This window comes from Salmo salar, chromosome ssa16 (genome assembly GCF_905237065.1).
Source record: "Salmo salar chromosome ssa16, Ssal_v3.1, whole genome shotgun sequence".
Lineage (NCBI taxonomy): Eukaryota > Metazoa > Chordata > Actinopteri > Salmoniformes > Salmonidae > Salmo > Salmo salar.
In genome coordinates, this window is record NC_059457.1 from 9,124,172 (window position 1) to 9,150,070 (window position 25,899).

Here is a 25,899-nt window from a genome sequence, read left to right on the forward strand (position 1 = left end):
GGAGGCGGCTTATAAAAGAGAAATTAACAGTAAATTCTCTGGCAACAGCTTTGGTGGACATTCCTGCAGTCGGCATGCCAATTGCACGCTCCCTCAACTTGAGACATCTGTCGTAGGGATGAATATTTTCCAGAAAATCTACCAAGTTTCAATACCGGGAATAATTCTTATTTATCCCTAAAGTCCCGGGAAATACCGCAAAAATTGCAAGTGACCATTTAAAGCGTGGTCACTCCGGTTCTCCCAAAATAAGATTGTCTTGGCTACTTGGGATGCGCTCTGTGCTTCCTGAGGGCACTCTGTGTAGAGATAGCCTAGGCCTATCATGATAAAGCTCTGAAGTAAATATGCTAGGCTAAAGGCAATTTTATTTTTGGCCAATCTACTGCTGCACATGTTGTGTATTTTGTAGAATTGCATTACAAAATGTTGTAATTTCTCAGGTCTTGTCATTTAATTTTTTTCTGAATTGATCCCGGTTAACTGTGTTAATCTCTGTTGTGTAACAGAACTGCACATCTTAGAGTGGCCTGTTAGTGTCCCCAGCACAAGGTGCACCTGTGTAATGATCATGCTGTTTAATCAGCTTCTTGATATGCCGCACCTGTCAGGTGGATGGATTATCTTGGCAAAGGAGAAATGCTCACTAACAGGGATGTAAAGAAATTTGTGCACAAAATTTGAGAGAAATGTATTTTCTGCGCATGGAAAATTTCGGGGGTCTTTCATTTCAGCTCATGAAACATGGGACCAACACTTTACATGTTGCGATTTATATTTTTGTTCAGTGTAATTTTTGTCCTATTCTTAACTACACAACCATTTTCTCTAATCATTTGACCCCTCCCCCTACTTCCCTCCCTCCTCCTCTCCAGGTCTTAATCACAGAGCATGGAGACCTGGGCAACGGCAGGGTCCTGGACCCTAAAAACAAGATTTCCTTTAAGTTTGACCATCTGAGGAAGGAGGCCAGCGACCCACAGCCACACAATTTGGACGGAGCAATGGAGGGCTGGAGGAGTGCTGTGGACGGTGCTGTCCGGGCCTACGTCAAGGAGCATTACCCCAACGGAGTCTGCACTGTACGTTTGGGCTGCATAACACCTTTTTCTTGCCTGATCCTGCACTGTTGAATTTGTCATTAGATCATTTAGCTAATATTATGTGATAATGGAGTTCACTGAAAATGTGTCGCTTCTCCCCTTAGATTTACGGCAAAACCATTGATGGACATCAAACCATCATCGTGTGTATCGAGTGTCATCAGTTTCAACCAAAAAACTTTTGGTATGTATGGATTTTTGGAATCAAACATGCGGGGTGAATTAAGTACATTTGTAGTTTAGGTTTCTAATCGTTTACAATGCCTTCGGAAAGTATTCAGACCTTTTGACTTTTTCCACATTTTGTTACATTACAGCCTTATTCTAAAATGGTTTACGTTTTTTTTTAATCATCAGCAATCTAAACACAATAGTCTATAATGGCAAAGTGAAAACAAGTTTTTAGAATTTTTGCACATTTATAACAAATAAAAACAGAAATAACATGTTTACATAAGTATTCAGACACTTTGCTATGAGACTCGAAATTGAGCTCAGGTGCATCCTGTTTCCATTGATCATCCTTGAGATGTTTCTATAACTTGATTGGTGTCCACCTGTGGTAAATTCAATTGATTGGACATGATTTGGAAAGGTACACACCTGTCTATATCAGGTCCCACGGTTGACAGTGCATGTCAGAGCAAAAACCAAGCCATGAGGTTGAAGGAATTGCCCGTAGAGCTCCGAGACAGGATTGTGTTGAGGCACAGATCTGGGGAAGGGTACCAAAATATTTCTGCAGCATTGAAGGTCCCCAAGAACACAGTGACCTCCATTCTTAAATGGAAGAAGTTTGGAACCACCAAGACTCTTCCTAGAGCTGGCCGCCCGGCCAAACTGAGCAATCAGGGGAGAAGGGCCTTGGTCAGAGAGGTGACCAGTGACCTGATGGTCACTCTGACAGAGCTCCAGAGTTCCTCTGTGGAGATGGTTGTCCTTATGAAAGGTTCTCCCATCTCTACAGTACTCCAACCAATCAGGCATTTATGGCAGAATGGCCAGACGGAAGCCACTCCTCAGTAAAAGGCACATGATTGCCCGCTTGGAGATTGACAAAAGGTACCTAAAGGACTCTCAGACCATGAGAAACAAGATTCTCTGGTCTGATGAAACCAAGATTGAAATCTTTTGCCAGAAAGCTAAGTGTCACATCTGGTGGCAACCTGGCACCATCCCTACGGTGAAGCATGGTGGTGGCAGCATCATGCTGTGGGGATGTTTTTTAGTGGCAGGGACTGGGAGACTAGTCAGGATCGAGGGAAAGATGAACGGAGCAAAGTACAGAGAGATCCTTAATGAAAACCTGCTGCAGAGTGCTCAGGACCTCAGACTACGAAGGTTCACCTTCCAACAGGACAATGACTCTAAGCACACAGCCAAGACAATACAGGAGTGGCTTCGGGACAAGTCTCTAAATGTCCTTGAGTGGCCCAACCAGTGCCTGGACTTGAACCCAATCAAATATCTCTGGAGAGACCTGAAATTACCTGTGACGCTCCGCATCCAACCTGACAGAGCGTAAGAGGATCTGCAGAGAAGAATGGGAGAAACTTCCCAAATACAGGTGTGCCAAGCTTGTAGCGTCATACCCAAGAAGACTCAAGGCTGTAATTGCTTCCAAAGGTGCTTCAACAAGGTGCTGAGTATAGGGTCTTAATACTTATGTAAATGTGATGTTTCTGATTTTTTTTTTTTTACAAAAAATTATACAGATTTAGGGAGAGAGGAATTATTTAAAACATTTTAGAGTAAGGCTGTAACGTAACAAAATGTGGATAAAGTCAAGGGTTCTGAATTCTTTCCCAAATGCACTGTAAATGGTTTCTAAATCTCTCCAGGCTGAATCAAGGTATGTTTAGCCTGTGAACCATCAATTGTCTGGTTTACACGCTAAACACCATTTCAACACTATCTAAGCTTGCTTTGTTTGGTACTTAGCTAACCACTGCCTGTTGGTTTAGAGATCAGTGGCCCCCCATTACCTTGTTGAGCCAGCGCTGATCAGGTTAATTTAATTGGATAAGGGCTGTGGCAATCCTCTTTGCAGGTGGGCATTTACTGGGCTTAATGCGCCTTGAGTGTAAAGATCTGATTTCCGCTGAGGAAAGACTTGGCTGTGTAATGGAGGTAGAGGGAGACAACACTGAACTCAGATGCACTTTATATGAGCTTGTGGATGTAAAAAAATGTATTGTCTTTTCTCTCTCTTTGTAAAGGAATGGACGTTGGAGGTCCGAGTGGAAATTCACCATCGGCTCCTCCACTACTCAAGTGGCCGGAATAATGAAAATCCAGGTGTGTGTGTGTGTGTGTGTGTGTGTGTGTGTGTGTGTGTGTGTGTGTGTGTGTGTGTGTGTGTGTGTGTGTGTGTGTGTGTGTGTGTGTGTGTGTGTGTGTGTGCGTATTTATACAGAGCCTTCAAAGTATTCACAACCCTTTTTCCACATTTTGTTGTGTTACAGCCTGAATTTAAAATGGATTAAATTGAGATTTTGTGTCACTGGCCTACACCGGTGGCGGTCGGTGCTGTTTTAAGATGAGGGAGGACCATTTTTTATGAGCATGGCCTTTTTTCTATTACAGCTTATTAGATGACTGTCGTTCCTATTTAATTTCACCCATCTCAATGTAACATCGATTAGGTTTAGGCTACTATATGATACACACGTTTTCCCTATAACCATCATGAGGTTGCTACAACCTAGCCTACGAATCAAAGTTTACAACGCAGGTGCACAGGTTGAGAGATTTAATATGAGTAATCAAGGTGACAGACTGACGCATTCAATACCGCCTTGCACAGTCTTGCCTGCATCAAGCTGATCTAGGGTGGTAATCATTAGTCCAACAGTTTCTATTGGACATATTCAAGTCATTTTATCCCCGTTTTCATTCCGTTTGCTTCCGTTCAACCTTTTCCGGGTGGGACCCTTCATCTCAATTTCCGCCTAAAATGACACTCAAATCTAGCTGCCTGTAGCTCAGGACCTGAAGCAAGGATATGCCTATTCTTGATACTATTTGAAAGGAAACACTTTGAAGTTTGAAGATGTGAAATTAATGTAGGAGAATATAACACAATAGATATGGTAAAAGATAATACAAACAAAAAAAAACATGTTTTCTAATTGTATTTTTGTTGCATCATCTTTGAAATGCAAATGAAAGGCCATACATTGAGAGAGGAAGCTGAGGATAATTTAGGTGTTGTCCACAAGAGGGTGACAGTGTGTGTGCAAAGTTTTAGACCGATACATTCAAGAATGAGAGCTACGTAATATTTAGTATGAGTCTCCCAGGTGTCCCTCACGACTTTGCCCAAATGTACCCAAGTGACCGAATTTGTCAATTGATACATTTTCAAGTACGTAACTATAGAGAACATACGAAAATGCTATGGTAATAAAAAATATAAGTTTACACACGTCCATACATGGTGGCTCATTAGCTTCCCGACAAAAAGGTACTAACAAGAGATGCGACGAGAACGCTGATCCAATGCCTCCCAACACAGAAGTGTACTATTTAAGATAAGGGCCAAGTTAGCAGCCAACACTGATCTAATGTCATAAGTGCACACTCCACAAACCACACACAAAGTGGAGAAAAAAAACCCGATTTACAATTAGAGTATTTCGTACACCCACCGTCCTCTACACCAGATTGTGCTGCTGATGCCAAGTCCCATAGCAGTCTCTTTCTGCTGTGAAGCAGAGGGTAACAACACAAGTAGTGCAGGTGATGGGAGATTTCTTTTGGCACAGAGTACAACACCTTCCTGCTGTGCTGTTTTGGTCCTGAGGCACATTCAGGTCTGCAGTGATTTTATTATTTATTTTGGCCTGGGGTGGGTGTAGAGCCAGAGCCAGAGACAGCAGCAGGTATCAGACTGGAGGAACCAGTTCCTACATTTGAATGAGTGTGGGATGGAGGACTTGAATGTGGTCTCTTTGGAGTTGACTCCCAGAGGTCATCTGAGTCTCTACCACTATTCATGAAAGTAGCCACCCTTTGCACACTCTTGGCATTCTCTCAACCAGCTTCATGAGGAATGCTTTTCCAACAGTCTTGAAGTTCCCACATATGATGAGCACTTGTTGGCTGCTTTTCCTTCACTCTGCGGTCCAAACATGTTTTCACTTTTTCATTATGGGGAATTGTGTTTGGATGAGTGAGGGGGGGAAAAAATCAATTTGATCCCTTTTTGTTCTAACTCAACAAAATGTGGACTAAGTCGAGAGGTATGAATACTTTCTGAAGGCACTGTATGTGTGTATACATTTGGGCATGGTTACATTTAGGATCATCACACACAACTCTGGGCTCCCGAGTGGGGCAGCGGTCTAAGGCACTGCATCTCAGTGCTAGAGGCGTCACTACAGACCTTGGTTCGATTCCAGGCTGTGTCATTACCGGCTGTGATTGGGAGTCCCATAGGTCGGCGCACAGTTGGCCCAGCGTCGTTAGGGTATGACCGGGGTAGGCCGTCATTGTAAATAAGAATTTGTTCTTAACTGACTTGCCTAGTTAAATACAGGTTAAATATTTTAATTAAAACATTTTTTATATATTTTTTTTACTCTGTCTGGTTGTAGGTTCATTACTATGAAGACGGCAACGTTCAGCTGGTCAGCCACAAAGAGGTCCAGGAATCCATGTCCATATCTGTGAGTGCTTTATTAAATAGAATACATGTGGAACAACCCCCATTGAAAACATTCACAGAAATGAACCCCTCTGCTGTAAAGTATTTGGGTTAGGTATGTCATTTTTATGCTCAGTACTTGGACATCTCTTGTTTCACCTCCCGATTTCCACTCTGTTCCTCTCCACCAGAACGAAGCTGCAACTGCAAAGGAGTTCATCAAGATCATGGAGGCTGCGGAGAACGACTACCAGGTGTGTGTGTGTGTGTGGGATTAGGAATGGGCACATACACGTAACTGCCTAAATAAAGGAAAAGCTAACATAAAGTGTCTTAATAGGGCGTTGGACCACCACAAGCTACAAGTGTCTGGCACTCTTGGAGGGATGCAACATCATTCTTCCACGAGAAATTCCATCATTTGGTGTTTTGTTAATGGTGGTAGAAAACGCTGTCTCAAGCACCGCTCCAGAATCTTCCCTAAGTTTTCAATCGGGTTGAGATCTGGTGTCTGAGATGGCCATGGCATACTGTTTACATTTGTTTTCATGCTCATCAAACCATTCAGTGACCACTCGTGCCCTGTAGATGAGGGCATTGTCATCCAATGGGGACATAGCCATGGTAGCCAAAATAATGGCTTGCCCAGCATTTTTATGTGACCCTAATGTTAATTGCTTTTAATATACTTTGTATCCCTCATTTACTCATGTTACCATTAATTTGGCCGTTACCTGTACATATACAAATTGCTGTAACTTCAAGTACATGCAATAATGAAGCGTCATATTTTGGCATTGATGTCACATGACATGTCTGTCAGGTGTTGTTCATATACTTGTGTAACGTCAAAACGTTATCTGGAAACCATTACCACATGACACTGTTCCTGTCAATTGTGGTTCTTATTAGAGATGGGCACGGTTAAGGGATTCATTGAATATCCGAATAGATGTTATTTGATTACTTTAAGTGAGTGTTAATTTTGAGAATTTTCTTTTAGGCCTATTTTAACAAAAATATCTACATTTTAAATTATCCTTATGACATTGTTAACTACAAGAATATACAATGACATTTGGTATTTTTCATTTAATAAAACAACCAACTTTTGAGTGTAGTTTTTATAACGGTGCACGTTTAACCCTCCAGTCTGCCCTGACATTGTTGTGCTATTTTCCCCACTTCAAATAGCAGTTACAGGAATGCGCACCTAAATGTGTCCACAAGACCTGACACATCAATACAAAACACTCAATAACTTTTTTGTATCAGTTCTATCATGGTGAAAATCAGGCTTCTCTTTCACTGAGTAAGTTTACATGCACACCAATAATTCGATATTAAACTGATTATAGCATTAGGCAGAGTGTCGCATTAGTCATGTAAACACCTCACTCGGCTTATCTGAATCGGCCATAAGGTCATTATCATAGTAAGCATAGGCCGATTTAAAACACCTGCTTTTCTGAGCAATTTGTTGAATAATTAGGACATGTAAACAGTTTAATCGGCGTTCCAGCTATGTGTTTTATCTGCGCATGTGCCAGCACCGGTAGCGCAAGCCTCCCTCTTATGTGCGAGTTTTTTTTATTTTTATTTATTTTATTTCACCTTTATTTAACCAGGTAGGAAAGTTGAGAACAAGTTCTCATTTACAATTGCGACCTGGCCAAGATAAAGCAAAGCAGTTCGACACATACAACAACACAGAGTTACACATGGAGTAAAACAAACATACAGTCAATAATACAGTAGAAAATTAAGTCTATATACAATGTGAGAAAATGAGGTGAGATAAGGGAGGTAAAGGCAAAAGGCCATAGTGTCAAAGTAAATACAATATAGCAAGTAAAACACTGGAATGGTAGATTTGTAGTGGAAGAAAGTGCAAAGTAGAAATAGAAATGATGGGGTGCAAAGGAGCAAAATAAATAAATACAGTAGGGGAAGTGGTAGTTGTTTGGGCTAAATTATAGATGGGCTATGTACAGGTGCAGTGATCTGTGAGCTGCTCTGACAGCTGGTGCTTAAAGCTAGTGAGGGAAATAAGTGTTTCCAGTTTCAGAGATTTTTATAGTTCGTTCCAGTCATTGGCAGCAGAGAACTGGAAGGAGAGATGGCCAAAGGAGGAATTGGCTTTGGCTTTCTTATGTGCGAGTGAAGTGAGTTCTGGAAAAACTGAAAGTATGCATCTTAGAAATAATTGTCCGAACTCAGAATCAAATGGGTTATCAAAAATAACATGGTTACTGTGGTAGAATGTTTTTTTGAATGCCCATTTGCATAATAATGGTTGGTCAAGAGCAATTCTCTATCCGGATATCATATCATTTTTTTTGTTGTTGATATTATTCTAATAGTACAATAATTTCTGAAATGCCTATCTCTATTGTTACACCCCAAAGCCCTCCCTAATTCCTCCCTCCTCTTTCCCCGTCAGACCGCCATCAACGAGAATTACCAGACCATGTCGGACACCACCTTCAAAGCCTTACGCCGCCAGCTTCCTGTGACGCGCACCAAGATTGACTGGAACAAGATCCTGAGCTACAAGATCGGCAAGGAGATGCAGAACGCTTAAAACAAACAAAACAGAAAACCCCAGCATTGCATGGCTGGCTTATTGTATCGTCTTTGTACAAATTAGATAAATGGGAGCGGAAAAATGTTTGGTCTCACAGGAAAAAATGTCAAACATTATTACACATATTAAGATGTCTAGTTTTATTAATGCTTTTATACAGACACAGTTAAAAAGATAATCTGTATAATATATAGATGATAAAGTAAATAATCATATTACTGGCCAAATAGGATGTGGATGGAAGAGGGGTGGATATGCAAATGCAAACCTGACAACCTGATATACATTTTGTGACAATGTTGTGTCAATATTTATGATTATGGTAGTTAAACCACACCTTTGACCCAAGGAAAAACTATACCAATTGCAATGATGAAATTATTATTTTGAGGAATCTGTCTCTGTGTATATTGGCTAATGCAGGAAAAGAATCCTGTACTGTAAAAGAGTCTTTCCGTTGTGTTCAATGGCTTGTACTTTTATGACATCAGAATGACATCTTTTACACGAGCGGTTTGTCACCTTTGTCATTTTCGACCACTCAATGTTCTTCTTGGTCCCATTATTGGTTCTCCCCACACCGTTTACCCCAGACCATACGCTAAAATCTTAAGTTTGTGTGACCCTCCAAGCATAACTGCAGCTTAACTCATCTATTTCTGAACTTTCATGACACCGTGAAAGTACGGTTCCTATAATACCCTAACAAGCTTAATTATTAATAACTCTCTAATTGCTACCAAATATGGATTAAAATGTTCAATTTAATTTACAATCAAATTATAGTATGTCTTATTTTGAATTAGGACAGACCTGACTGTATTATAACATGGCACATTGTAATATATACCTGTATTAAACATCCTTGTCCTTCGGTTTGGTGATTTATTTCCTTGAGATTAATTGTAATTCAATCACAACTTTGTTGCACTAAATTACACATTTTCTATTTACTGTCTCACTCAATTTTGACCATTGATAGGGTTCCTGTTATAGGGTTTATTGTTAAACACTACTTCTACATTTGCAGAGACCTGATCCAGATCAGATTAGTCTCAGATTGCTACAAATGTGGAAATGGTGTTAGAAACCTATCGATATGAATTACCAATCTGATCACCCCAGTTGACCTAAAGGTATTAAACATTTAGAATTTTGTGAGAAACACTTAAAACGCTGCTCAACAGGAATACAACAGGATATGTGATGCCTAAGACAAATTTTTACTTGCAGTTAGAATTTGTTCCTTTTATTTTTGTCAGAATATAACAGGAAATATGTCTTGCATGTAATGGACATAAAAAAGGACTGGTCTTGCAATATATTTAGGTTATCTATAAAAACATTTTTTTATAAACAAAAAAAATTAAGCAATTGAATCCAATGAACCGAGCAGGCTGGGCTGACATGTTTATAACTTTGCTAGGACTTTCTAATATCAGTATGCATTTATAAGATTGTGCTGTTTTTTCTATTAATATTCTCTTGTTACTATTAATTTTTTTCTGACGTTTCAGTGTTATTTGGCTAATTCTCTTAAGCATCCTCATAGATACTTATGTTATCGTGGGACTGCCCATATTTCCCTCTGGCCAATGCCAATTGTCGGCCAAGGGTTTGCCTTAGGACGCAAAGGTGCGCCATGAGTCAGGGAGATGGTCTGATGGTCTTAGTGACAACAGACCTAGATATGGGGGGAGGTTTTAGTGGGTGGAATATTAGGACAATTGGAGGTTTACAAAGTTGCAGCTACAGTATACTTAACAGTGCAAATTATGGTACAACTAAACTCAGCAAAAAAAAGAAATGTCCTCTCACTGTCAACTGATTATTTTCAGCAAACTTTACGTGTAAATATTTGTATGAACATAAGATTCAACAACTGAGACATAAACTGAACAAGTTCCACATGTGACTAACAGAAATGGAATAATGTGTCCCTGAACAAATGGGGGGGTCAAAATCAAAAGTAACAGTCAGTATCTGGTGTGGCCACCAGCTGCGTTAAGTACTGCAGTGCATCTCCTCCTCATGGACTGCACCAGATTTGCCAGTTCTTGCTGTGAGATGTTACCCCACTCTTCCACCAAGGCACCTGCAAGTTCCCGGACAATTCTGGGGGGAATGGCCCTAGCCCTTACCCTCCGATCCAACACGTCCCAGACGTGCTCAATGGGATTGAGATCCGGGCTCTTCGCTGGCCATGGCAGAACACTGACAGAATTCCTGTCTTGCAGGAAATCACGCACAGAACGAGCAGTATGGCTGGTGGCATTGTCATGCTGGAGGGTTATGTCAGCATGAGCCTGCAGGAAGGGTACCACATGAGGGAGGAGGATGTCTTCCCTGTAACGCATAGCGTTGAGATTGCCTGCAATGACAAGTTCAGTCCGATGATGCTGTGACACACCGCCCCAGACCATGAAGGACCCTCCACCTCCAAATCGATCCCACTCCAGAGTACAGGCCTTGTGCGTTCCTGGTGTAACTCGGGCAGTTGTTGTTTCCATCCTGTACCTGTCCCACAGGTGTGATGTTCCGATGTACCGATCCTGTGCAGGTGTTGTTACATGTGGTCTGCCATTGCGAGGACGATAAGCTGTCCGTCCTGTCTCCCTGTAGCGCTGTCTTAGGCTTCTCACAGTACGGACATTGCAATTTATTGCCCTGGCCACATCTGCAGTCCTCATGCCTCCTTGCAGTATGCCTAAGGCACATTCACGAAGATGAGCAGGGACCCAGGCCTGGTCTTCATAGCAGATTTTGAAAAGGTGGTTGATAAAGTACGACTTGAATTTGTATTTTTTTATTTAACTAGGCAAGTCAGTTAAGAACAAATTCTTATTTACAATGACGGCCTAGGAACAGTGGGTTAACTGCCTTGTTCAGGGGCAGAACGACAGATTTTTACCTTGTCAGCTCGGGGATTCAATTTAGCAACCTTTCGGTTACTGGCCCAACGCTCTAACCACTAGGCTACCTGCCACCTGGATTACTTTAATTTTGGTGAATCTCTTATACAATGGGTTAAAGTTATGTCTAGCAACCCCAGATGTTATATACTAAATAATGGTTACTTGTCAGAATGTATTGAGCTTTTAAGAGGAGTAAAACAAGGCTGTCTGTTGTCTCCATATCTATTTATTATGGCCATTGAAATGTTAGCTTTAAAAATTAGATACAACAAGAACATTAGAAATCATGTGGATAAAAACAAAGGTGTCAATGTATGCCGATGACTCTAGTTTTTTCTTAAGTCCGCAATCTGGATCCCTGCAGTCTCATTGAAGATCTTGATCACTTTTCTAGCCTATTTGGATTGAAAACGAATTATGACTAGTGTACCATATTACGTATCGTTAAAACACAGTGTTTACACTACCTTGTAGTTTACCAATAACATGGGTGGATAGTGAAGTAGACTTACTTGGTATTCACATCTCAAAAAATGTAAATTAACTGACCACAATTCATTTCAATAGAAAGTTAAAAAAATAAAATAAAAAATATTCTGCAGCCATGGAGAGGTAAATACTTGTCTATTTATGGTAAAATCACATTGATTAACTCATTGGTTTATCACAGTTTACTTACTTACTAATGGCACTGCCTACTCCAGATGACTCATTTTTTAAATCATATGAGCAACAAAATATTTCATTTTATTTGGAATGCTAAGCCAGACAAAATTAAACGTGCCTATTTATATAATGAATATGAGTTTGGGCGGCTAAAATTATTAAATATTAAAGCTTTAAATATCTCACTAAAAGCTTCACTCATACATAAATTATACTTGTGAAATGGTTCTCCAGGAGATTATTAAGAAAGGCTCATCCTTTGTTCAAAAATAGCCTTTTTGCCTTTAAAAAGATTACAACTTTTAATTTCCGACTAATTGAAAGTTACATTTTGTTTAAAGTATCGCCCTTTCTTAAACAAGCCATACAAAGCTGGTTAGAATTTCAGTTTTATCCTCCAGAAAATATATAACAAACATTACAACAAATGTTATGGTTATATAAAAATATACTGATAAATAAAAAACATTCTTTATGGATTTGTTTTAAAATTGTATTATATTTGATAATGAAATGATGAATAGAAATGGAGGAGTTAGAGTTGAAGTCGGAAGTTTACATACACCTTAGCCAAATACATTTAAACTCAGTTTTTCACAATTCCTGACATTTAATCCTAGTAAAAATTCCCTGTTTTAGGTCAGTTAGGATCACCACTTTATTTTAAGAATGTGAAATGTCAGAATAGTAGAGAGAATGATTTATTTCAGCTTTTATTTCTTTCTTCACATTCCCAGTGGGTCAGAAGTATACATACACTCAATTAGTATTTGGTAGCATTACCTTTAAATTGTTTAACTTGGGTCAAACGTTTCGGGTAGACTTCCACATGCTTCCCACAATAAGTTTGGGGAAAATATATATATATATATATATATATTTTTTTTAAATAAGAAAAATAAAAATAAAACGCTGCTCTTCTGGCACCGAATGACCGATTGGAACGAAACTTGATATGTGGTAACTATGGACAAAGGTCTCACAATATTTTCCAGACTAGTACCTAAAACAATAAACATTCACATGGGTGTGGCCTGGCACATACATGCATATAAATCAGTCAAGGATATTCGTAACACAATTTGGTACATGTTGCAAACACTGTCAAGAATCAACATATGCAAGAACATTCATATCGACCACACAGTGGTGCTATAATGGGCACACGTTTATATCTCTTGATCTGACTCAGAATGCTGAAATTTGGCACATATGGTCAGGGAGAACCCATGCGATTTCTCAGACACCACTGGCCCAATTTTGATTAAACTTGGATGAGTGAAGCATCTCGCCATAGAGATCCAGCATTTACAAAATGACATTGATTTGCCCAAGGGGGCCGCTATAGTAATCAACTGTATGTACGTTAGTCACACGTGATATCTCAGACACCAATGGCACGATGTTGACGAAACTTGGGTGAATGATGCGTCTTGCCATAGAGATCTGTAATTTACTAAATTATACTGATTGGCCCAAGGGGGGCGCTGCATCATTCATGGGGGACTACATGTTTACTGTTGGCTTTTTTTGTATCATGGTCAATGATACACTGAGCAGTCATACGAGACAGAATTTACTAAGCTGTCACTCTTTCTCGCAAGACTGATTGGAGAGGTCGTTTGGAGGGCTCTGTCCTTTTTCTATAGCTTATTTCTTGTTTCTATTTTCACGGTGGAGGGCTAAAATATTGTTATTGTCCCCCACAATGAAATCGGAGGGGGACTATGGATCTGTCTTAGTCCGTTCGTATGTTAGTCACACACAAAATATCTCAGACAACACTGGCCTGCTTTTGGGTGAATGATGCCATAGAGATCTGGCATTTACAGAATGACACTGATAGGCCCAAGGGGAGTGCTATAGTAATCGACTGAAATTCCAAAGATAGAACACGTACAATATATCCACTGTCCTGTTTGAGTTTGAATTGTTGTCACTAATTGGCCCTCTGTGGGACAACATGTTTACTGTTGCCTTGTTCTCGTTTAAAAAAGGGTGGAAGATAGTCATCTTTCCTAAATAATTTGAATATGTTTTTGTGTATGTTTTGTTGTACTATACTAATGAACTCTCAAATGACAGGTTTTATCAAAGGAGTCATATGTTTGTTTCCATCCTTCAAAGTTATTGAAGTATCATACATCGTCCCAGAATACACCGAGAGCCCAGAGTATCATGGCTGAAAATGGGACAGGCTTATTAATAGAGCAACTCAAGTCCTCCATTGCCTGGTCTTGGACATACTTCTGACAGCCTGGTTCATTGTTATGGTATTTTTTGGTTTACATTTTACGAGTGCCATTCCGATACAGCGACAACCTGACCACAGGTGAGAGTCTCTTATGTCAACGTCCATTTTTAACGACTTCAAAGTTTTAGGTAGGTAACTTGCTTGCTAAGAAAGTTCATTGAGACTAGCTAGAGCTAATGCGTGTTTGCTAGCAGACACGTCTACAGTCTCGCGCTCCAGCCAGACATAAGTCTTGTTCTTCTCTCGCTTGTTTTGCTAGGATAGCCTAGCTAGTTTTAGCTAGTACGACAATGTGGTTATTGCTGGCTTTCGCATAACTCATTTCTTGGTAAGACAATTCAACATGTTCGCATTTTGTGTATACTGTTTGTGGACACTGTAACCACACTTTCAAAGTTTTCATATTTGCTAACTTTTGCTAGCTACTGTAGCTGGTCCGCAACCCCTTAGCTATCTAGCAAAGTCATGTTCCAAATGCAATTACATTACTTTAGCTAACCGTACCTATTACAAGCATGCAGCCAGATTGTGCGTTAACGTTGCAGTTCAATTAATTTTGCTTTGTCTGTCTTTCTTTTTTGTACCCAGCTAGCAAATCCACTATTTAGCTAACGTACGTGACTAGACAGTAAGGAATGTCTCATCTTTGAAAACGTGACTGTGTTTGTAGTAATAATCCATTTTAATATATATGTTTTTTTTAAGTCTGTCTCGGATAGGGGTATAAAATAGATATGTGAGATGTCTGATGTGGGTAGTTAGCTAACTATACCGACCAAAAATATAAACTTTTTTTACTGAGTTAGTTCACAGAACGAAATCAGTCAATTGAAATAAATAAATTAGGCCCATATCTATCTATTTCACATGACTGGGCAGAGGCGTAGCCATGGGTGGGCCTGGAAGGGCATAGGCCCACCCACTTGGGAGTCAGGTCCACCCACTCGGGATCTATGCCCAGCCAATCAGAATTAGTCTTTCCCCACAAAAAGGCTTTATTCAGACATAAATACTCCTCGGCACCCCCCTCCCCCCCAGACAATCCTACAGGTGAAGAAGCTGTATGTGGAGGTCCTGTGCTGGCGTGGTTACATGTGGTCTGTGGTTGTAAGGCCGGTTGGATGTACTGCCAAATTCTCTAAAATTATGTTGGAGATGGCTTATGGTCAAAAAATGTACATTTAATTATCTGTCAACACAGCTGTTGAACATTCCTGCAGTCAGCATGCCAGTTACTCGTTCCCTTAACTTGAGATGTCTGTGGCATTGTTGTGTGACAAAACTGCACATTTTAGAGTGGCCTTTTATTGTCCCCAGTACAAGGTGCACGTGTGTAATCATCATGCTGTTTAATCAGCTTCTTGATATGCCACTGTCAGGTGGATGGATTATCGTGGCAAAGGAGGAATTCTCAGTAATAGGGATGTAAACAAATTTGTGCACAACATTTGAGAGAAAAGCTTTTTGTGCGTATGGAACATTTCTAGGATCTTTAATTTCAGCTCATGAAAAATGGGACCAACACTTTACATGTTGCGTTTTTATATTTTTACATTTACATTTACATTTAAGTCATTTAGCAGACGCTCTTATCCAGAGCGACTTACAAATTGGAAACCAAACAAGACTTGTGAAAGGTAAGTCGAATCCTTTCAAGCGACGTTGAAAAATAGACCTGAAACTTTTCTTTCATAGGCATTTCTGTTTACTTCCGATAGCCTTTGTTCCAGAGAGACACAGCAATTCAATCATAATGGCACCAGCGGTAGAGCACCCCCATTTTACAATATTCCTTCAACACATTGTACAGGTTTAAAAATGACAATTGATCACTTGGACTGTATATTTCGCAAAATGTACTTAACAGCAGACCAAAAAAAAATACCTAAAAAAAAAACACATATCATTTTGCATATTATGAGACCTGTTCAAGTCCCTCAACCTATGGTAGATTTAATACATGTCCCAAAATGGCACCCTATAGTGCACTAGTTTTTCTTCAATATATAAGATAGCTGTATGATTATGAAATACTTAGTGTTTACTTCTGTAACCATTTTATCAAACACATGGCATGTGTTTTCTGGTTGCCTTTTATGATTTCAGGAGAGGCTCAACAAGCACTTGGGGGGTCAGAATAAGTCATTGTTGGCTTGTCAGTCATAGTCAGTCAGTCATAGTATAGTCAGTCATATGATTTTCATTAAAAATGTTATGTCAAAGTTGGCATTTGATTAGGTGGTTCCTTGTGAACAGCATCTAGTCTCTCTGTCCTCTGTGACAGAGTAGTGGTGAGGAGCAGATGGAAGAATGTGCTCTTTCAGTGGGCCAGCTGGCTGGCTGAGGAGTGGAGGGCCAGGCAACATTTGGATACACAAACTAGCTGAGGGACATATTTGGTATAAAATCACCAGTTCATTGTGCACTATAGTGTGTTTTCTTGTCTCTGTCTTTTTTTACTGTCATTGGTATGTTTCGACAGCAAACAAACTATAGTATGTTTGCTGTCGAGCAAACGTGTGTGTCGTGGGGGGTTGAGGTAGGGGCAGGGTGGTAAGAACTGGAATGGGCCTGGGGAAGCAGACCAGACATGCATGTTGAAATGCAAAGTCACTGTACTTGACTTAGGTGCCAGGTTCAGTGTGGCATGAATGCTCAGCCTCACCCACAACCACATTTTTGCTGATGACATCACAATGTCTTAAAGCTGCAATATGTAACTTTTTGGGCGACCTGACCAAATTAACATAGAAATGAGTTATAGATCTTTCATTGAAAGCAAGTTTAAGAAGAGGTAGATCTGTTCTTTGTGTGCTATTTCTATGCGTTCCGTTATTTTAAATTTTTGCATCTTTTATTTTTGGTTTTGTACACCAGCTTCAAATATTTCACAGCGTTTTAGATGGTACAATGATTCTCTACACAATGACTTCTTGTTTTGTCCCATAAACTTGAAAGTAGGTGAACTATTTTAAATTTAGCAACCAGGAAATGCGATTTCTGCATAAAGTATTGCACCTTTTAAAGTAACTGCACAGTGAAAACCTTACTTTTAATAGTTCATATTCTGTTAAAGGAAATGTTCACCCATTTTGAATGTTATATTGTTTTTTTATGCATTTCATGTTTTCACGTGTTTCTGAGTTATTGGCATTCAAGCAGGCAGAAATCCGTCCGGTATGATGTAGCACTGTGATAAAGTCGCTCATACTACACTGGAAGTTAGATGTTTTTGCAATCTACTTTGTATTCCTATTCATTTATTTTTATTGTTGTATTTTTTTAACTGCATTGTTGGTTAGAGGCTCGTAAGTAAGCGTTTCACCTGTTGTATTCGGCGCATGTGACTAATAAAATTTAGATTTGATCATACACGTCAGATTTCAATACATAACTCGGGAAGATGTCTTCTCTTGAATGAGCCATTGAGTATATTTTTGCGATATTCCTATCTCTAGAAATGTGCAATTTAACGGAGGTTCTAGCTATTTTTTCTCCCCATATTTTTCTGCCTATTTCGACCAGGGTGCATGCATGGTGCTGTTGCCATAGATATTATAGAAAGGCGATAGGAATCCAATGAATAAAGGAACGTAAAATGCCCCACCCAGCAGACTGTCGACCATTGCGTTCACGTTGTCATGCTGCGTCACGCGGTTGCTAAGTTAGTCGTCACGGAATCCTTTCTCAAAGGTGCTTTTACAAAGTATCGACTCAGGTGTGAATACTTATGTAAATTATATTTAATTTTCAGTAAATTGTCTTAAATGTCAAAAAACATGTTTGCACTTGATCATTATGGGGTGTAGATACACTACCGTTCAAAAGTTTGGGTCACTTAGAAATGTCCTTGTTTTCCATGAAAACATACATGAAATGAGCTGCAAAATTAATAGGAAATATAGTCAAGATGTTGACAAGGTTATAAATAATGATTTTTAATTGAAATAATAATTGTGTCCTTCAAACTTTTGCTTTTGTCAAATAATCCTCCATTTGTAGCAATTATAGCCTTGCAGACCTTCCCATTCTAGTTGTCAATTTGTTGAGGTAATCTGAAGAGATTTCACCCCATGCTTCCTGAAGCTCCTCCCAAAAGTTGGATTGACTTGATGGGCACTTCTTACGTACCATATGGTCAAGCTGCTCCCACAACAGCTCAATAGGGTTGAGATGCGGTGACTGTGTTGGCCACTCCATTATAGACAGAATACCAGCTGACTGCTTCTTCCCTAAATAGTTCTTGCATAGTTTGGAGCTGTGCTTTGGATCATTGTCCTGTTGTAGGATCTTCATTTTTTTCTGCGTGTCACAAATGTTCTTTGTGATCCGAACACCTCAAACTTAGATTTGTCTGTCCATAACACTTTTTCCAATCTTCCTCTGTCCAGTATCTGTGTTCTTTTGTCCATCTTAATCTTTTCTTTTTATTGGCCAGTCTGAAATATGGCTTTTTCTTTGCAACTCTGCCTAGAAGGCCAGCATCCCAGAGTCAGTTGCCTCTTCACTGTTGACGATGAGACTGGTCTTTTGCGTGTACTATTTAATGAAGCTGCCAGTTGAGGACTTGTGAGGCGTCTGTTTCTCAAGCTAGACACTCTAATGTACTTGTCCTCTTTCTCAGTTGTGCACTGGGGCATCCCACTCCTCTATCTATTCTGGTCAGAAACATTTTGCGCTGTTCTGTGAAGGGAGTAGTACACATCGTTGTACGAGATCTTCAGTTTCTTAGCAATTTCTCGCATGGAATAGCCTTCATTTCTCAGAACAAGAATAGAGTGATGAGTTTCAGAAGAAAGTTCTTTGTTTCTGGCCATTTTGAACCTGTAATCGAACCCACAAATGCTGATTCTCCAGATACACAACTAGTCTGAAGAAGGCCAGTTTTTTTTTTAATTTGCTGCTTTAATCAGAACAACGGTTTTCAGCTGTGCTAACATAATTGCAAAAGGGTTTTCTAATTATCAATTAGCCTTTTAAAATGATAAACTTGGATTAGCTAACACAACGTGCCATTGGAACATAGGAATGATGGTTGCTGATAATGGGCCTCTGTACGCCTATGTAGATATTCCATTCAAAATCGACCGTTTCTAGCGAGCATAGTCATTTACAACATTAATGTCTACACTGTATTGCTGATCAATTTGATGTTATTTTAATGGACAAAATTTTTTGCTTTTCTTACAAAAACAAGGACATTTCTAAGTGACCGTAAACTTTTGAAAAGTCAAGTTTATTTAATACATTTTATTTTCTAGCTGTAACATAACAAAATGTGGAATAAATCAAGGGGTATGAATACTTTCTGAAGGCACTGTACATGAAAACAAATAAAATGTTTCTACTGATCTGCGTGCCAGTTACGGTTTTCATTTGCACATTTTAGTGAAATAGTTTAATTTATAATAACGTCTTCCTATCTCAATCATTGTCACTTGGTTAATCACAATTCTATCCACAACCGAATGAACAGGATACAAACATAAAGTTACTTTTTATTGCCATTGCCAGCTATCAAAAAATAGCCTGCATAAAGCCAACAAATAAAAACATTGCAGGTAGAAAATATCCTTATTTTAAATATCCTATAAATCACATTGGCTACACATGTCCTGTCTGCAACGAACTTGACACATTGTGCTACTGTACTACTATTAACTTCGGTCAAGCCCAAAACTTGCGCTAGCAAACTTATTCTGGGCTCTTGAGTTTCCATGCCAGTGAGTGCTGGACAGACACCGCTATAGGCTATTTGTGCAAGGGATAAGAAGCAGTGCTTGACTTCGGCAGGAGCTGAGTACTGGCACCTCACATTTTCTACTGCTTGAGCTCCTGTTCCTCTTATAGAATATTAGCTAAAAAATATTGTATAGCACCTACATTTAAACAGTACCAGCACCCAAAATGCGTACCAGAACTTATTTCAGTCCAAGTCAAGCACTGATAAGAATTAATCAGGTCGGCCTATTTTATGACGTTTCCACTGGATCTGAGCATGACAGTTTTCCCATTCACGCTGAGTGGTTTTAGAAAGGGAGAGAGCTGGAAAGATTTTTCAAATACATTGAGGAACTATTGTAATTCTCAGTGGATGTAAAAACAGACATTTATATGCCTACATTTACGTGCAGGCCAGATATCCTATAGGCCTACTTCTATGCGTGCACATCCTAACTCAACATTGACACGAGCGCTCCAAACACAAGACTGACTAAATTTGACAACTCGTAAATGGAATAAAATAAACCAATACTTGTTTCTCACAAGTGTAGCATAGGTTGTGCACTCTGCAAGCAATGTGTCCAATATGACAATTATAACGGGAAGACTGGAATAATAATATTGAAAGTATTAACATAAACTACCGTAACCAATGAAACATGTAGATTAGGAATTCATGGTAAATGTACTTCTGGTGATATACAGTGCCTTCGGAAAGTATTCAAACCCATTTACTTTTTTCACATTTTGTTAGGTTACAGCCTTATTCTAAAATGTATTAAATACACACAATGCCCCATAATGACAAAGCAAAAACAGGTTTTTGGATTTTTGCTCATTTATTAAAAATAAACATATCATAAGTATTCAGACCCTTTACTCAGTACTTTGTTGGAGCACCTTTTGGCAGCGATTACAGCATCGAGTCTTGGGAATGACACTACAAGCTTGGCTCACCTGTATTTGGGGAGTTTCTCCCATTCTTCTCTGCAGATCCTCTCAAGCTTAGTCAGGTTGGATGGGGAGCGACGCTGCATAGCTATTTTCAGGTCTCTCCAGAGATGTTTGATCGGGTTTAAGTCGGGGCTCTGGCTGGGTCACTCAAGGACATTCAGAGACTTGTCCTGAAGCCACTCCTGTGTTGTCTTGGCTGTGTGCTTAGGGTGGTTGTCCTGTTGGAAGGTGAACCTTCACCCCAGTCTGAGTTCCGGAGCAGGTTTTCATCAAGGATCTCTCTGTACTTTGCTCCGTTAACCTGTTGGGGATAGGGGACAGTATTGACATGGCTGGATAAAATACGTACCCAATTTAATCTGGTTACTACTCCTGCCCAGTAACTAGAATATGCATATAATTATTGGCTTTGGATAGAAAACACCCTAAAGTTTCTAAAACTGTTTGAATGGTGTCTTTGAGTATAACAGAACTCATATGGCAGGCAAAAACCTGAGAAGATTTCATGCAGGAAGTGGCCTGTCTGACAAGGTGTCGTTCTTCTTGTCTCTGTTTATTGAAGAGTGAGGATCTTAGCTGTCCCGTGACACTTCCTACGGCTGCCATAGGGTCTCAGAAGGCGGCAAAAAGTTGAATCGTGGCTTTGCAGGCTCTGGCTGAAACAAACTAGCGCGTTTGGGTAGTGGCTGGTTACAGTACTGTGAGACTCAGGCTCGTGCCCACGTCGACCGAAAGCTTTGTTTACTTTCCTCTGTTTAGCTAAATGGACATTCCCGGTCGGAATATTATCGCTTTTTTACGAGGAAAAATGGCATAAAAATGGATTTTAAACAGCGGTTGACATGCTTCGAAGTACGGTAATGGAATATTTAGATTTTTTTTGTCACGAATTGCGCCATGCGCACGACCCTTATTTACACCTTTCAGATAGTGTCTTGAACGCACGAACAAAACGCCGCTATTCGGATATAACGATGGATTATTTTGGACCAAACCAACATTTGTTATTGAAGTAGCAGTCCTGGGAGTGCATTCTGACGAAGAACAGGAAAGGTAAGACCATTTTTCTTATAGTAAATGGGATTTTGGTGAAGGCTAAACTTGCCGGGTGTCTAAATAGCTAGCCCTGTGATGCCGGGCTATCTACTCAGAATATTGCAAAATGTGCTTCATCCGAAAAGCTATTTTAAAATCGGACATATCGAGTGCATAGAGGAGTAATGTATCTATAATTCTTAAAATAATTGTTATGCTTTTTGTGAACGTTTATCGTGAGTAATTTAGTAAATTGTTAGTAAATTCCCCGGAAGTTTGCGGGGGGTATGCTTTTTCTGAACGTCACATGCTAATGTAAAAAGCTGGTTTTTGATATAAATATGAACTTGATTGAACAAAAAATGCATGTTTTGTATAACATAATGTCCTAGGTGTGTCATCTGATGAAGATCATCAAAGGTTAGTGCTGCATTTAGCTGTCTTCTGGGTTTTTGTGACATTATATGCTAGCTTGAAAAATGGGTGTCTGATTATTTCTGGCTGTGTACTCTGCTGACATAATCTAATGTTTTGCTTTCGTTGTAAAGCCTTTTTGAAATCGGACAGTGTGGTTAGATTAACGAGAGTCTTGTCTTTAAATAGCTGTAAAATAGTCATGTGTTTGAGAAATTGAAGTAATAGCATTTCAAAGGTTTTGAAAATCGCGCCACAGGATTCAACTGGCTGTTACGTAGGTGGGACGAATTCGTCCCGCCTGTCCCATAGAGGTTAATCTTTCCTCGATCCTGACTACTGTCTCAGTCCCTGTCTCTGAAACACCCCCACAGCATAATGGTTCCCTTACCATGCTTCACCGTAGGGATGGTGCCAGGTTTCTTCCAGACGTGATGCTTGGCATTCAGGCCAAAGAGTTCAATCTTGGTTTCATCAGACCAGAGAATCTTGTTTCTCATGTTCTGAGATTTTTTAGGTGCCTTTTGGCAAACTCCAACTGGGTTTTCATGTACCTTTTTACTAAGGTGTGGCTTCCGTCTGGCCACTCTACCATAAAGGCCTGATTGATGGAGTGCTGCAGAGATGGTTGTCCTTCTGGAAGGTTCTCCCATTTCCACAGAGGAACTCTAGAGCTCTGTCTGTGACCATCAGGTTCTTGGTCACCTCACCTCTCCCGGTTGCTCAGTTTGGCTGGGCGGCCAGCTCTAGGAAGAGTCTTGGTCGTTCCAAACTTCTTCCATTCAAGAATGATGGAGGCCACTGTGTTCTTGGGGACCTTTAATGCTGCACAGATTTTTTTGGTACCCTTCCCCAGATCTGTGCCTCGACACAATCCTGTCTAGGAGCTCTACGGACAATTCCTTCGAACTCATGGCTTGGTTTTTGCTCTGACATGCACTGTCAACTTTGGGACCTTTTTATATAGACAGGTGTGTGCCTTTATAAATCATGTACAATCAATTGAATATATACCACAGGTGGAAGGAAGCCAATGAAGTTGTCGAAACATCTCAAGGGTGATCAATGGAAAAAGGATGCACCTGAGCTCAATTTCAAGTCTCATAGCAAAGGATCTGAATGTTTATGTAAAGAAGGTATTTCTTTTTTTTCTTTTTATAAATTTGTTAAAGTGTATAAGCCTGTTTTCACCAAATATATATACATGTATATAAAATTAATTACAAAAAACTTGGCCAATTTAATCGGTAGCAGCTTTTTTTGGTCCTCCAATAATCGGTATCGGCGTTGAAAAATCATAAGTCGGTCGACCTCTAGTCAAGATAGTCACAATGGTGCAGATCTAGAACCTTTTGAGGATCCAAGGGCCCATCCATGCCAAATCTTTTCAGCCTCCTGAGGGGGAAGAGGCGTTGTTGTGCCGTCTTCACGGCTGTTGGTGTGTGTGGACCTTGTTAATTCCTTAGTGATATGGACACCGAGGAACTTGAAGCTCTTGACCCCCTCCACTACAGCCCTGTCGATGTGGATGGAGGCATGCTCAGCCCTCCATTTCCTGAAGTCCACGATCAGCTCCTTTGTCTTGTTGAGGGAGAGGTTGTTGTCCTGGCACAACACTGCTGTCTAAGTGTTGTCAATGATGGTCAGGCTTACCACGTCATCGGGAAACTTAATGATGGTGTTGGAGTCGTTCGCGGCCATGCAGTCATGGGTGGAGAGGAAATACAGGAGGGGACTAAGCACGCACCCCTGAGGGGCCCGCGTGTTGATGGTCAGCGTGGCGGATGTGGTGTTGCCTACCCTCACCACCTGGGTGCGGCCCGTCGAAGTCCAGGATCCAGTTGCAGAGGGAGGTGTTCAGTCCCCGGGTCCTGAGTTTAGTGATGAGCTTTGAGGACACTATGGTGTTGAAAGCTGAGATTTAATCAATTAACTTCTTTCGGATAGGTGGGACATTTAGCGTCCCACCTGGCCAACATCTGGTGAAATTGCAGAGTGCGAAATTCAAATTAAATTACTATAAATATTCAACTTTAATGAAATCACAAGTGCAATACATCAGAATATAGCTTAACTTGTTAATCCAGCCAAGGTGTCAGATTTCAAAAAGGCTTTACGACGAAAGCAAACCATGCAATTATCTGAGGACAGCGTCCAGCACACAAATGCATAACAAATCTTCAACCAGGGAGTTGCGACACGAAAGTCAGAAATAGCGATATAATATATGCCTTACCTTTTGAAGATCATCTTCTATTGGCACTCCAAAATGTCCCAGTTACATTACAAATGGTCCTTTTGTTCGATGAAGTCCTTTTTTTTTATAACCATAAGAACTCAGTTTAGCTGGCGCGCTTCAGTCAGTAATCCACTCGGTTTCCCTCTTTCAAAATGCATACAAAATTAATCCCAAACATTACCAATAAACGTATCCATCCAAACAAGTCAATCAACGTTTATAATCAATCCTTAGGTACCCTAATACGCAAAGAAACAATACAATTTAAGACTGAGAATCATTATTGTCTTTACCGGAGATAAACAAAAAGAACGCGCTGTCTCGGCCATTCGCTTGGAAACTACAGCCAAAATGGGAACCACTTAGAAAAACTACAACTTCTCCCTAATTTTTCCAAAAACCATCCTGAAACTCTTTCTAAAGACTTGACATCTAGTGGAAGCCCTAGGAACTGCAATCGGGGACGATTTTTGCCCTATTAAAAAAGTGCCAGGCATTGAAATCAGTGGTATGCAGATTTTTTTAAATATTTTTTTTTAATGGTTTGTCCTCGGGGTTTCGCCATTTCAGTTCTGTTATACTCACAGACATTATTTTAACGGTTATAGAAACTTTTGTGTTTTCTATCCAAATCGAATTATATGCATATCCTAGCTTCTGGGCCTGAGTAGCAGGCAGTTTACTTTGAGCACACTTTTCATCCGGATGTCAAAATACCACCCCCACTGCTAGGTTTCCCTTTGTAATCTGTAATCCGTGATAGTTTGCTAGCGCTGCCACTTCCGACAATCGTCAGCACTGGCGTTGTTGGATTAAATCTTTAGTTCTGTATTGACGGTTTTCCTGTTCATGCCGGTGACTGATGTAGTAAACTCCTCAATGTTATAGGATGAATCCTGGAACATATTCCAATCTGTGCTAGCGAAACAGTTCTGTAATTTAGCGTCCACTTCCGTATTGAGCGCGTCTGTGGTACTTCCTGTTTGAGGTGTTGCTTGTCAGCAGGAATCAGGAGGATAGTGTTATGGTCAGATTTGCAAAAGGGAGGGCAAGGGATATGCTTGTATGCATTTCTGTGTGTGGAGTAAAGGTCATCAATTTTTGTCACCTCTAGTTGTACAGTTAACATGCTGGTAAAAATGAGGTAAAATGGATTTCAGCATTTAAAATCACTGGTCATGAGATGGCTACCTCAATGTGCTTTTTCTTATTAGTTTATGGTCCTATATTGCTAGTTTAGTATTCTGAGGTGTTCTAATTCAGACTAGCCAAATCTTGAGACTTCCTTAACATTAGAGATTGCCTCAGCTGTTGTTAACAAATGGACACACTCCTCCCCTTTTTGTCTTACCAGAGGCTG

At 40.1% G+C, this 25,899-nt stretch overlaps 2 protein-coding genes across 7 annotated transcripts in view; both read left to right on the top strand.

Annotated features, from left to right (window-relative positions):
• The window catches only part of capza2 (capping protein (actin filament) muscle Z-line alpha 2), a 34,047-nt gene extending 24,834 nt beyond the window's left edge, over nt 1–9,213 (top strand). Inside the window, exons 5-10 of the mRNA NM_001139651.1 lie at nt 876–1,082; nt 1,208–1,287; nt 3,323–3,401; nt 5,702–5,773; nt 5,943–6,005; nt 8,195–9,213. Coding sequence (NP_001133123.1) covers nt 876–1,082; nt 1,208–1,287; nt 3,323–3,401; nt 5,702–5,773; nt 5,943–6,005; nt 8,195–8,335 — 642 coding nt within the window. The 3' untranslated portion in view covers nt 8,336–9,213. The remainder of the gene's footprint in view (nt 1–875; nt 1,083–1,207; nt 1,288–3,322; nt 3,402–5,701; nt 5,774–5,942; nt 6,006–8,194) is intronic.
• Nucleotides 9,214–13,985: 4,772 nt separating this feature from the next.
• Nucleotides 13,986–25,899, top strand: part of LOC106573121 (suppressor of tumorigenicity 7 protein homolog) — an 83,965-nt gene continuing 72,051 nt past the window's right edge. For 2 of the 6 annotated variants that reach the window (XM_014147833.2, XM_045696899.1), the window contains exon 1: nt 14,052–14,301. In XM_014147833.2, coding sequence (XP_014003308.1) covers nt 14,265–14,301 — 37 coding nt within the window. In that variant the 5' untranslated portion in view covers nt 14,052–14,264. Of the gene's footprint in view, nt 14,302–14,346; nt 14,502–25,899 lie in introns of those variants that run through there. The other 4 variants (XM_014147835.2, XM_014147837.2, XM_014147836.2 and 1 more) reach the window with 3 other exon arrangements.